The sequence below is a fragment of the Colias croceus genome, chromosome 3, assembly GCF_905220415.1.
Source record: "Colias croceus chromosome 3, ilColCroc2.1".
In the NCBI taxonomy this organism is placed as follows: Eukaryota; Metazoa; Arthropoda; class Insecta; order Lepidoptera; family Pieridae; genus Colias; species Colias croceus.
The window spans coordinates 2,863,101-2,876,227 of record NC_059539.1 but is presented as its reverse complement, the minus strand read 5'-3'; the positions used below and the strand labels follow the sequence as shown (position 1 = coordinate 2,876,227).

General features: G+C 37.4%; 2 protein-coding genes across 2 annotated transcripts; one reads left to right on the top strand and one right to left on the bottom strand.

Moving 5' to 3' along the window:
- Nucleotides 1–187: 187 nt before the first annotated feature.
- On the bottom strand, nucleotides 188–2,553 carry LOC123705915 (beta-lactamase-like protein 2 homolog). The gene is made up of 4 exons (XM_045655011.1): nucleotides 2,203–2,553; nucleotides 1,957–2,117; nucleotides 1,413–1,735; nucleotides 188–523 (listed from the first exon to the last, which is right to left on the bottom strand). Exons 1-4 carry the CDS (start codon nucleotides 2,322–2,324, stop codon nucleotides 251–253), a joined length of 879 nt encoding a protein of 292 aa, XP_045510967.1. The 5' UTR covers nucleotides 2,325–2,553; the 3' UTR covers nucleotides 188–250.
- Nucleotides 2,554–3,065: 512 nt separating this feature from the next.
- LOC123705911 (NADH dehydrogenase [ubiquinone] flavoprotein 1, mitochondrial-like) lies at nucleotides 3,066–8,606 on the top strand. Its single transcript, XM_045655005.1, has 8 exons — nucleotides 3,066–3,194; nucleotides 3,343–3,549; nucleotides 4,667–4,959; nucleotides 5,287–5,517; nucleotides 6,510–6,742; nucleotides 7,470–7,673; nucleotides 7,896–7,963; nucleotides 8,143–8,606. The coding sequence occupies exons 1-8, from the start codon at nucleotides 3,146–3,148 to the stop codon at nucleotides 8,280–8,282; spliced, it is 1,425 nt and encodes a 474-aa protein (XP_045510961.1). The 5' UTR covers nucleotides 3,066–3,145; the 3' UTR covers nucleotides 8,283–8,606.
- The last annotated feature ends 4,521 nt before the right edge of the window (nucleotides 8,607–13,127 follow it).

The following is a 13,127-nucleotide window of genomic DNA, read 5'->3' as shown; positions in this document are numbered from 1 at the left end:
GTTGTTTTTTGTGTGCCAGTTCTGTGTTCAGAAATATTTTTAATAGTGTATAGGGAACCCAGACAACTTTTAAATTAAATTTTATAAATGGTTTAGAAACTCTAAAGAATTCAGGTTCCCTTTGAAAAAAGTTTCTTTACGAGAAATAACTAAGTACAGCAGTAACTAAAGAAATAAAAAGCAATAATAATCCAAAATCGTTTATTACATATAAAATTTAAACCAACAACACATAACAAAATATTAACATTTATAAATTACTTTGTAATGGAATATATTGCCATTTACTCTCATCATCAATATTGATTAATTTTATCTTCTTTTCTTTAGTCAACTTTGTCAAGTGGTGATTAACATTATAAGCTGCCGCGGGCCACAAATGTTCTGGTGTCTCACGATAAATCATTTTGACTAAATCCATCTCATTTAATTGTTTATCTGCATTGTTTTTGAGTGCCTGTAGTATTTGTTCCTCTCTTTGATTCCTATGTGCTATGTAATATTTTATTTTTTCCAGAGGGTCCTGAAAGGATTAACAATTAACATCAATAATATATTATCTCTTCTGCATAGTGATATATAATATCTTCATGAGTATTGAGTATTAGTTGGTTCAATAAAGAAACGAATCTTCAATGGCGGCCAAAGCTGACTTTGACAGATGGTAGGATCAGCAAAAAAGAAAATAAAAATAACGTAAATTGCTAATTATTTTATTAATTATTTCAAATTGTTTGTTGACAAACTTTTTTGTTATTGTATTTGTGTATTTATATGAATTATCATATTTACGTATACAGAATGTAATAAAATCCCCATAATACTTGTAATAAGCCCATAAAACTGAACAACTTTTCCCAAAGAACATATTTTGTCAAATTCCAATAAAACATTATTTACTTTCGCAAATGCATAATTGTCATTGTAAATTTATGATAAAAACTATCATAGGGAAAATCAAATACATTTTAGTGATTTAATTTTTCCCTTTTTTTTTGCATACCGTACGGCCGTGTGTGAGCGAGAGGGAATGATAAGCGCCGCCATTGAAGATTCGTTTCTTTATTGAACTAGCTAATACCATTGTTATAAATCAATTTTAGAAGACAATTTGACAGTATAAACACTTACATGTAAGCATCTGCTTATCTCATTTATGGTTACAAAAATTATAGCATTGATTAAACAGTTAAAAATTTCACTATACATAAACAACTCATCTATATGATAATACTAGCGGTCCGCCCCGGCTACGCCCGTGGTACATATTAACGTTTTCTCTACATAAGAACCATCCTCGTACTTCAAGGAATATAATAAAAAAAGAATTATCGAAATCGGTTCAGCCGTTCTCGAGTTATGGAATTACAACGAAAAGTGGCATTGATTTTTATATATTAGATACATCTTACCTCCACAACATTACCATGGCCTGGATAGATAACACCAGGTTGCAATTCCAATATTCTATTCAAACTCTTCATATATGTGAATAGATCTTCAAAAACAGCAGTGCCTTCACCAAGAATGCAATCACCACTAAATAAAATATTTTCCTCCAATAAAGTAAGAACAACATGGTCTGTGGTGTGACCTGGTGTGTGGTGGATTTTGAGAGTAGCTCCCTCTACTTTGATCTCCTGTCCATCAGAGAGCCAGTTCATTTTAATGGTGGGTATGTCTGGATCTGCTGCATCGTTAGTGTCCCTTCTATGTTTCCAGATTTTTGGGTTTTCTAAATAGAAATAAATTTAGGTTTAATCTTTTTACTGACTATAGCTGATGTAATGAAAATTTTAATTTATGTTTTTTTATTGTTCTTACAATGTGTTAAGATATTCAACTTATTATTATTAAAAATAAGTCCCCAGCTATCTCAAGTGTCAATTTATAACCAACATCAGTTTTATAATTAACATTATTTTTTATAATTGTGAAAAAATAAGTAATACTTGCTTGCAATAGTCCCAAAGATATTCTCCACTCCTCCAATATGGTCATGATGCCAATGTGTAACAATTATGTGCTCAATATTCACTTGTTCAGAACTTACAACTTCTGATAAGTTTTTCTGGTACTCTGGAACATCTTTGTCACCAGTGTCCAAGAGAATTCGACTAAAAATTCATTCGGAAAGAACGTTTAATTTGGAAAAAGAGTCTTAACATTAAACAAGTGTTTTTTGTTTACAAATAAACTTACTTCTTTCCAGTGCCAATTAAATACGTATTTGTACCCTGTAAAGTCATAGGTCCTGGATTGCAGCCCAAAATTCTAATTATTCTATTAGATAACCGTGAAACTGCGGGAATTACTGCAGCCATTTTGAGAGAAATATTAAATAATATGTGAACAAAATTGTGAATATAATTTTTTTTAAAGATAAAATTTTAATTAACGTATTTTTTGAAACGTGACGCGTAACAGGATAGATTAATTGATATTTCTACTGATAATATTATATGACCTTTGTATTTTCTTCCATCAATACCTATTGTAAATTTTTCTCTCTGTTTTTGTTTAAATATTCCAAGATAATATTATATTCAATAATTTGACATTGATGGTTGATCAATGTTTTGATGCCGGATTGCCGTGTTGACAGTTGACACTACAGTTTATAGCACAGGTTTACAGTACAAGAAGCACAACAAGGGACGTGGAAGGGACACTATCCAACTCACAAATCTTGGCCCCCGCAAAAAAAAAAAATTAGTTTTAAATGTTTATTGTGCCCAATCTGCCTCTGTGATTGTGCCATATCGTTAGTTCGTGGTTTGTTCTTAATTGTTTGCTATAAATAAATGTTTGTTCACTAATTGTTTATAATATTAAAATAAAAATATACTGGCCCCCCCGCCCTATTCCCCATTTAAAATTATTAATATTTTGTTCCATTATTAGTTTATAAACATTTATTATCGTTTATTCTTCGGTAAATAACGTTTGTTCGTACATTTAATTGACTTTTTATTGTTTAATTTGCAATTTTTAATAATTATTCGTCCATATAATATTATGTCCGATATTCATTTTTGTTTTTTTTTCTTATGGCAAGAAGACAACGGTCAGAGTCAAATAATGTCATGTTGTGGTAGATGTTGTCAAATGTCAATTGGTATTTGACAGCCCTGAAAAGTGAAAAATGGCTGGTGCTTTGGCGAGGATTGTTCAGGGGACAAAATCTCACCTAGGTGATTAACCAACTTACAAGAATTATTATCTTTACACAAAAATGGAGATGAATTCTCGTAGTTGAAATTCTTATAATAATAAAAATATCAAAAATTTGACACAAGTTTGTGGTGCGTAGTTGTGCTTACATAATTTTGACGTATTCAGGTATCGCGGGACCTCTGGTGAGCATCAGCAATGGATCGGTTCGGTATCAAAGCCAAGGCAAAACTAAATTTGGTCCTTTGGCAGACTCAGACAGAATTTTCACAAACCTTTATGGACGTCATGATTGGCGATTGAAGGGGGCCTTGGCCCGTGGGGACTGGTATATGACAAAAAATATACTTGAAAAAGGAACTGACTGGATCGTTAGTACGTATATTCATTAATTACTAAATTATATGATGACCGACAAATCACATCTGATAGCCTAGCCTTCTTTTATACATTTTTCTGTAGATAAACATTCCATGCTTATTACAATTCATTGAGTTTTTCTCTGATAAAATTAATACAATAAAGCAGAAAGTCTTAAACAATGTCTATTTTTATGTAACTAATTAAATTAATTATAATTGAATTCTTCTAAAAGCTTCCTAAGGAAATAAAGTGAATTGTATTGCATAATATTTTTTAAAACCTGTTCTATACAAGATGTAGAATGTAGTGTTCTTAATTACTGATTTTATGTATTATTTACATTAGTCATTGTTCAAAGCATATATTTTTGTTACTTGGCTTATTGTGATCGCTGAAATATTATATCTCTTACAAATCCACTTATGAAAATACTAGCTTTCCGCCCGGGGCTTCGCCGACGTTTTCAAAGAAAAACCTGTTCCCGTAGGATTTCCGGGATAAAACCTTCTATCCTTTCTCGGGTATCAAAATATCTCTATACCAAATTTCATGCAAATTGGTTCACTAGTTAAGGCGTGATTGAGTAACAGACAGACAGAAAGAGTTACTTTCGCATTTATGATATTATAGTATGGATGAATTTAAATTAATTTATTTATTTGCCAAATAACATGGTATATAGAGATGTTAACAATTCAGTTTTCCTGCATGTTTAGCCATTAGTAAATCTGTTAGTTTAGTTAATAATAAAAGCATACAAATTATTAATACATTTAAAAAAAATGTATGTAATAAATTTATGTATAACATAATAAATATTGTTTATGTAATCTTATATATAAAAATGAATAGCAAAATGTGTTGGTAAGCGCATAACTCGAGAACGGCTGAACCGATTTCGATAATTCTTTTTTTATTATATTCCTTGAAGAACGAGGATGGTTCTTATGTAGAAAAAACGTAAACATGTACCACGGGCGAAGCCGGGGCGGACCGCTAGTTTGTCATATAAATTAAATGTCAAACAGCCATAACAAATTATCATTACATTATTCATTACATAGTCAATTCAAAGTTTATGTTCGAAATAATCATGAGCGAGTTTAAAATAAGCAAGTAAACATTACAGATGAGCTTAAAACGTCCGGTCTCCGTGGTCGCGGTGGTGCTGGTTTCCCGACCGGCATGAAGTGGTCGTTCATGAACAAGCCGTCAGATGGTCGGCCGAAGTATCTCGTAGTTAACGCTGATGAGGGGGAGCCGGGCACTTGCAAGGACAGGGAGATCATGCGTCACGATCCACATAAGTTGATCGAGGGTTGTTTGATCGCTGGGCGCGCTATGGGCGCGCAGGCGGCGTATATTTACATCAGAGGCGAGTTCTACAATGAGGCCAGCAACTTGCAAGTTGCTATTGCAGAGGTGATTTGATTTTACTTGTATTCAATATGTGTTTGTTAATCCAAAATATGATAGTTGTGATTTAATTCTTACACTTCTGAAATAACAATATTAGAAATACTTATAAAAATTAAGATTTATTTTTTTAGATTTTTCTTTCTTTTAAAATTAGTGATATCCCAATGGTATTAATACAAAATTGAGAATGTTTCAATAATAACTTTGTTTGATGTAAAATAAGTAAATACAGTCCCAGCCTTGGTTAGATAATGATAATGCATTGTTAGATGCATAATAAGTGATAAAGTATGATTAAAATAGTATTTTTTATTTCATTACATATTTTAGGCGTACCAAGCAGGCCTGATCGGCAAGAACGCATGTAACTCGGGCTACGACTTCGACGTGTTCGTGCACCGTGGTGCCGGAGCTTACATCTGCGGCGAGGAGACCGCTCTCATCGAATCCATTGAGGGGAAACAGGGCAAGCCACGTCTGAAGCCCCCGTTCCCGGCTGATGTTGGTCTGTTTGGATGCCCCACTACGGTGAACAATGTGGAGACTATTGCTGTTTCGCCGGTGAGTTCTTTTGCCGGAATAAAAAAATTCTTGCGTTATTTAGTATAAGCTTAGATTATATGAATATAGAGAGAAAGTATATTGTTATCAATGTATATTTTTATTTATGATGAAATTTGCACTTAGTCATGATGAATGTTGCTCTTTTGTATATCTTTTCTTTTAATATATATATAAATCTCGTGTCACAATGTTTGTCCTCAATGGACTCCCAAGCCACTTAACCGATTTTAATAAAATTCGCACACCATGTGCAGTTCGATCCAACTTGAGAGATAGGATAGTTTAAACATGTAGGTACCACGGGCGAAGCCGGGGCGGACCACTAGTTATAATATATAAAAATCTGTTGCACCCAAAATCCCATGGTATGTATATTGTATATCTCGCCATTAAATTGCTTTTAGATTATAATCTATTGTAAACAGTCTGAAAATTGTGATTAGTAACATACTGCTTACAATTTATATGTAATATCATTTTCAATAGATTTGGCAGTCATCAGAATGCAACAGTGTTTATAATTTTACAGCAACATATACAACTCTCTACTATTTTTGAAGATACAACTTTAAATAAATTTCTAGAACAAAACACTTTAAAAAAACGACGTGTGGCACTCGGGGACTGCCGCGGTAAAGCTATTGCATGCTATGCCTTCAAGCCACACCTCCGAGCTCGTCGGAGTGGGGAGCGTGAGGTTTTTAAAGTGAAACTTTTATTACATCGTCTCAAACTTTTTGGTCTGTGTAGCGCATGTCGCGTGACGCACGGTACGTACGATAATTATCGTACAAATACGATAATTTTTAGTTAAATGTCTATAGTGTGAATAAAAGTTTCACTTTTACCGTGGTTTCATAAAACCACACAACATTTTTTTTCGTTACAGAATTTCTCGATTCGGTCCCCGCGCTCAAGGCCCGCGATAAAAGCTATGCAATAGCTTAAAATTAGAAATTACACTTTAAAAAAATTACCTAATATTCCAGACAATCTGCCGTCGCGGCGGTTCCTGGTTCGCGTCATTCGGCCGGCCACGTAACTCGGGCACCAAGCTGTTCAACATCTCCGGTCACGTGAACACTCCCTGCACTGTGGAGGAGGAGATGAGCATTCCGCTGAAGGAATTGATTGAACGACACGCTGGTGGGGTCTGCGGGGGATGGGATAATCTGTTAGCGATCATACCGGGAGGCTCGTCTACACCGTTGATACCTAAAGAGTGAGTGACTACCATGGTAGTTTTTTTGAAGTTATACTTCTTTTGGCGCGATGGAGAAAAATGATGAGAGTGAATTTTTACGATGCGCGCGCACACCGACACCTAACTTTAACAGCATGAAGTTAGTTCTAGGTGGTATGAAAATTGATAATTATGTTCAAGTTGTATATCATAACACACACACTCTTTTTACTTTGTTAAAATAACAATCGAGCCTCTACAATCAGTAATTCTAAAAGTGATTGCACAGACTACTAATAATATACTACGTATGTGATTGGGAACATTTTTTTTCTAGAATTAGATATAGATTTTTTTTAACATTGTCGTTTAACTATAATGCTCAGAACAATATTTTGATATCCATGTGTATATGTGATTGGCAAAACCTTTCTAAACTCATTTTTTTAATTTTATTAATAAATTTATTTTTTCAAATTCAAATTCAAATTCAAATTTCATTTATTTACAAGAATGTAGTTACAAAAAAGGTGTTGTTACAATATTAAGGCGCTAATACATTCTACCCACTATTTGGGTGTGCAAATATTTAAATGGAAAATTCAGTCAATAATAGTCTCCTTTAAAACTACCATCTATAAGTTTATAAGTTTAATAAAGACTAATCTTACAATCAGTATGAGATAATGTACATGAAGCAAAACTTTCTCTTTTTTCACAAAGTGAATATTTATTAATATAATATTATTTTATATGTATTTTTCAGTGTATGCGAGACAGTACTCATGGACTTCGACGGTCTGGTAGCAGCCCAAACGTCTCTCGGTACAGCGGCCATCATAGTGATGGACAAATCCACGGACATTGTGAAGGCGATCGCTCGTCTCATCATGTTCTACAAGCACGAGTCGTGCGGGCAGTGCACGCCTTGCAGGGAGGGAGTTTCGTGGATGAATAAGATTATATATAGGTAAGTTGACATTTTGTGAAATGACTAGCTTTCCGCCAGCGGCTTCGCACGCATAGTTCGCGATCCCGCGATTATCAGGTATTACCTATCGTATGTCCTACCTCAGGTCTCAAGCTATCTCTGTCCCAAATTTGAAGGAAATCCTAAGTTATTAGTAATTCATAGAATTTTTAGAAACATTTAAATAAATAAACAGGAATTTTATCACATTTCTTATTTCAGATTCGTCGATGGCAATGCTTCACCGAAGGAAATAGACATGCTTTGGGAGATTTCTAAACAAATTGAAGGTATTAACATTTTTTCAGTTTACGAATACTTTCTCTTTTTATAAAAAAATTACCAATTTTTGTCTCCGTTAAATATTCTGACTCAAAACTCCTTTTAAGTTAGCCATATTTTTTAAACTGCCTCCGAATAGGATTTGTTTCCCATTATTATTTATACTAACTACTATACTTTATTACAGGACACACAATTTGCGCCCTCGGAGACGGTGCCGCGTGGCCGGTGCAAGGTCTCATCAGGCATTTCAGACCAGAGTTGGAGAGACGCATGCAAGAGTACCAGATGACCCACGGGCCGAGCAAAGCCGAACGCCTCTACTAGATGGCGCTAGTTGTTAATATAAAGTAAAGCCAACTCGTACCACTAGATGGCGCTGATATAAATTACGAAAAATGAATAAACAGCCATCAGCCATCTTTGATTTTTTTTTAGTGACTTTAGCAAATATTATCATGAGATGAATCAGTAAATAAATATTTCTATCAAACCTTGTATTGGTTTTATTGATTTGGCTAAACTTATATAATTCTTTCCGAACACGAGATAGTGATTTGTAATATATAATTGACGGCTTTGTATAGTGAAATATAATTTACTTGAGATCCTTAATGTGATATTTAATAAAGGTCGTTTGAACAATTTTTATTCGTTGTTATTTATTCATTACCTACCTCTTCGAAAATACATCAGGTGTATTTTAAAGATAAACCCTACTCTTTTATGCATTTTTAGCGTATGACAATCAATATAAGGTGTTCTAACATGCATAAAGTCCAATGATATTATACTGGACCAATATTTTTTTCAAGTTGTTCATCCTGTTTCATTAAGAAAGTCAAATTCTTTCCTATGGTTGTACGTTTTAAAAAGCTACCAGTTCGACTAAAATTGACGAACTTTGTGTCGTCAATTATTCTGATTATCAATATTGTAGTTCTGTTTATTAGGATCAAAATATTGATGTTAGTTAATGGTTCATTATTGTGTTCATTATCATATGAGAATATCGAGAAATAATATTAGCACAGATAATATAATACAATAGATATTATTCCACTTCCGTTCAGTAAATAGAGTGGAGAATTTAGTCTTTGGATACATTGTAGACTTTATCTACATTGCATATTATCTCTAATGTAAACATGTTTTTTTATAACTTTACGTCAATGAAGATTCTGAGGAATCACCGTGATTCGTTCGTAATTGATGCGTCTCGAGTTGGGAAAATCCATTTTAGAGTAAATATTTTGAAATACAATTTTTTTTTTTTTTTTTTATATATTTAAGCGGGCAAGCGAGCAGGCGGGTCACCTGATGGAAAGTGAAGCCCGCCGCCCATTGGCATTCGCGTTGTCAGGGGCACCGCGAATGTGTTGCCGGCCTTTAAGATGTTTATATGCCCTTTTTTTGAAGATTTCCTTGTCGAAGACGCTTGGAAACACCTCAAATGGTAGTTCGTTCCACAACGATGTTGTTCTTGGCAAAAAATGCCGGGTGAATCGCACTGTACTAGATCGCCATGCATCCAGATGATGAGGATGATACTTAAGTTTGAGACGGGATGTGCGGTTGTGGAAACCGGCAGCTGGAATCAGGTCGAAGAGTTCCTCGGAACATTCCCCATTATAGATTTTATAGAAAACACAGAGAGACGAGACGTCTCTCCGCAGCGACAAAGGATCAAGCGATTTGGCAATCTCGGTGTCGTCAATGATGCGGATTGCTCGACGCTGAACGCGGTCTAATGGTAGGAGCTGGTATTGGGGTGCTCCGGCCCAGAGGTGCGAGCAGTACTCCATATGGGGCCGGACTTGAGCCTTATAAAGTTGCAACAGGTGAGCGGGTGTGAAGTACCGTCTCGCCCTGGCGAGCACCCCTAACTTCTTCGGAGCAATCTTGGCTTTGTCCTCCAAAAATCCACGGAACTGCACGTCAGACGTAATCTCGACGCCGAGAATGCTGATGCTTGGTTTGATAGTCAGGGGACTGTTCTGGAAGGTAAGTGGTACGACAAAGGGACTTTTCTTGGTTGTAAATGCGCAGACCTGTGTCTTCGCTGGGTTGAAGTCGACAAGATTGGATTGGCCCCACGCAGAAATTTCCTCGAGAGTATGCTCAATGTTCGACACAAGCTCGTTTCGATGCTGGTTTGTTAGTTCCAGAGAGGTTTTTGCTTGGCCGGCATAGTTCGTGTCACAAGTGCTGTCATCCGCATAACAATGAATGCTACGTATTCGCAACATGTCATTGAAATGCAGAAGGAACAACGTAGGCGACAACACACAGCCTTGTGGGACACCAGCGCTAATAGGCATAGATTCAGAGCATGCTCCGTCGACGACGACTTGGATGCTACGTGCCTGGAGAAAGCTAGCTACCCAATTGCATAACCTCTCCGGTAGTCCATACGACGGGAGTTTGGAAAGGAGCCCCCTGTGCCACACCCGATCAAAGGCCTTCGCTACATCTAAACTTACAGCCAGCGCTTCCCCCTTATTCTCCACTGTTTTTGCCCATCGGTGAGTCAGAAATGCTAAGAGGTCACATGCAGAGCGACCATGACGAAAGCCGTATTGATGGTCACTTAACAGTTGGTTGTCCTCAAGATGTCGCAAGAGCTGACTATTAATGATGGACTCCATCACTTTAGAGAATAAGGAGGTAACTGCAATGGGCCTATAGTTAGATGGATCGGAGCGTGTGCCTTTCTTAGGGATCGGATGTATCAAGGAGGTCTTCCAGGATCTTGGGACAATACCAGTCGCATATGAGTATCGAAAGAGATGTGTTAAGACCGGAGCCAGCTCGGGAGCGCAGGTCTTTAGAACTACAGCAGGGATGCCGTCAGGCCCATTTGACTTATGAATGATGAGAGATCGAAGGGCTTTACGCACTGCAGATTGCGTGAATTTCACATCGGGCATCGTGCTATTGCAGTTTGAGATGGACGGTGGTGTTTTTCCCTCATCATCCAGCGACGAATTTAATGCGAAAAGAGTCGCCAAAGTATCAGCTTTTTCTTTAGCTGAGTGAGCTAAAGAGTCGTCGGCCCTGCGTAGTGGTGGAAATGACGATTGGCAGAAGTTACCCAGGATGGCCTTAGCAAGAGACCAAAAAGCCCGTGTGCCTGAAGGGTAATGTGTCAGCTTTTTACCAATTCTGTTGATAAAGCTTGACTTTGCTTCAGCGATTTTCCTCTTTAGTGATCTGGAGGCAGAGTTGTACAATTTCTTGAGATGCTTAGCTTCAGGATCTTCTGCAGCAAGAGCTTCTGCCCAGTTTCGATAGCGATCTTGCTTCGTTCGAGATGCTTCTCTGCAAGATTGCCCAAACCAGGGCTGTGACTTGCCGCCGACAGGTACCACAGAGTTCGGGATGAAAAGCTCCATGCCCTGAAGCACAACATCAGCGACACAGTCAGCACAAGCATCCGGATCTTCATCTGCGAAGCAGACCTGTCTCCATGGGTAGGAGGAAAAGAACGTGCGCATCCCATCCCAGTCCGCCGACCCATAGTGCCAGACACGTCGGGTAGTAGCTGGGCGAGACCGAGATTGATATGTGAGAGGCACTGTACTCTGTATAAGACAATGATCGGAAGATCCAAGAGGGGCTGCGACGCTCACTTTGTAGTTATCTGGAGAGGAAGTCAGAAATAGATCTAGCAGAGATGGAGTGTGGTCCTCGACATCAGGTATCCTTGTAGGCGAGGGGACCAGTTGTGCTAGATCGTATGCCAAGGCGAAGTCACGGAAAGAACGTCCTGCATGGTCAGTATTGCGTGAGCACAACCATTCAGCGTGATGAGCGTTAAAGTCACCCAAAACCACTATCTCGATCGTTGGAATCTTTTGGAGCAGAATATCGATCGAAGTTTGAATTTTCTCGATGAGTCTGTCAGTTTCGGTGTTTCCGCTGTGTGACCTATACAGGCACGCATAGACGCGGGGTTGGTTATCGCAGTCTACTCGTAGCCACAATAAGGATAGGTCAATACCTTCCAAGTTACCCAAGCGACGACAGCAAATATCTTCTCTAGCGTATACACAAACTCCGGCGCGCGGAACAAACGTATGTTCCAGAACATAGCCCGGGTAATTCAAATAAGATGTGTCAGCCGGAGAAGATATTTGAGTCTCCGTTAAAAAGAGGAGGGCCGGCTTGGCTGTCTCGAGATGGTGGTGTACAGCCTCGAGGTTTGAATTTAATCCCCTGATATTACAAAAGTCCACTGATAGTAGTGCGGAACAGTTGGCCGAATGGTGGTTAGTTTTTTTACCCCTAGTGGAGTAGAAGCGCGGAAACTTGCCCCCCCCCCCCCCAGAATACGTGGGGCAGCCTGAGCGGGAGAGCTCAGGGAGGGATTCTCTAGGATCGCAGATACTAGTACCCTCCTGGGGTAATCTTCTATTGAGTACCGCTGCCATGTTTGTTGAAAGGGCGATGGGGTTGGGCATCCGGCAATCTCACTAACGCATGCGAAACGCAAGAAGATGCTTAACGCCGGTATTACGTGAGATAGTGGTACTTCCCCGGACAAGCTACAGCCCAGTCGTGCTACACACAAAATAAATTGTATGTAGCTGTAGCTCTACCACTGTAATGTATAAACGCCAGAGCCTCGTCTGTTGTTCGGCAGGGTGCACCACGGGCAGGTGAGGTTGGCTTTGGCTGAGAGATGGTAGACAGCCATTACACCCCAATTATACTAATTTACATACTTCCTGTATAGTAGGTATAATACTTATATCGATTTTAAGAACTTTTCATTTTCAAACAAGTCAAGCTTGGTTGCTGTTTATTGAAACCATCTTAGCAGTTATCAGTATCGATATATAAGTTTTTTATAAAAACATACCTAATCAACCTTAAATATATTGCTTTTGCATATTATTAAAATTTAAATTTAAATTAATGTACGTAGTTATTAAAATTTAAATTAATGTACGTAGTTCATGCTACTCTGATTCAATCTACAACAAAGCCTTCGTTCATTTAGAGATTAATCGAGGATTTCGATTACTCGTAACTGATACTCTAATATGAATCAGATTTCATTTTTAATACGATATAGACAAATAATATATTTTGTATTCAGTAATAATGATAGGGACTGAAAAAATATTAATTAATTATGTAATAGATTCATTATATTAAACTAGTATT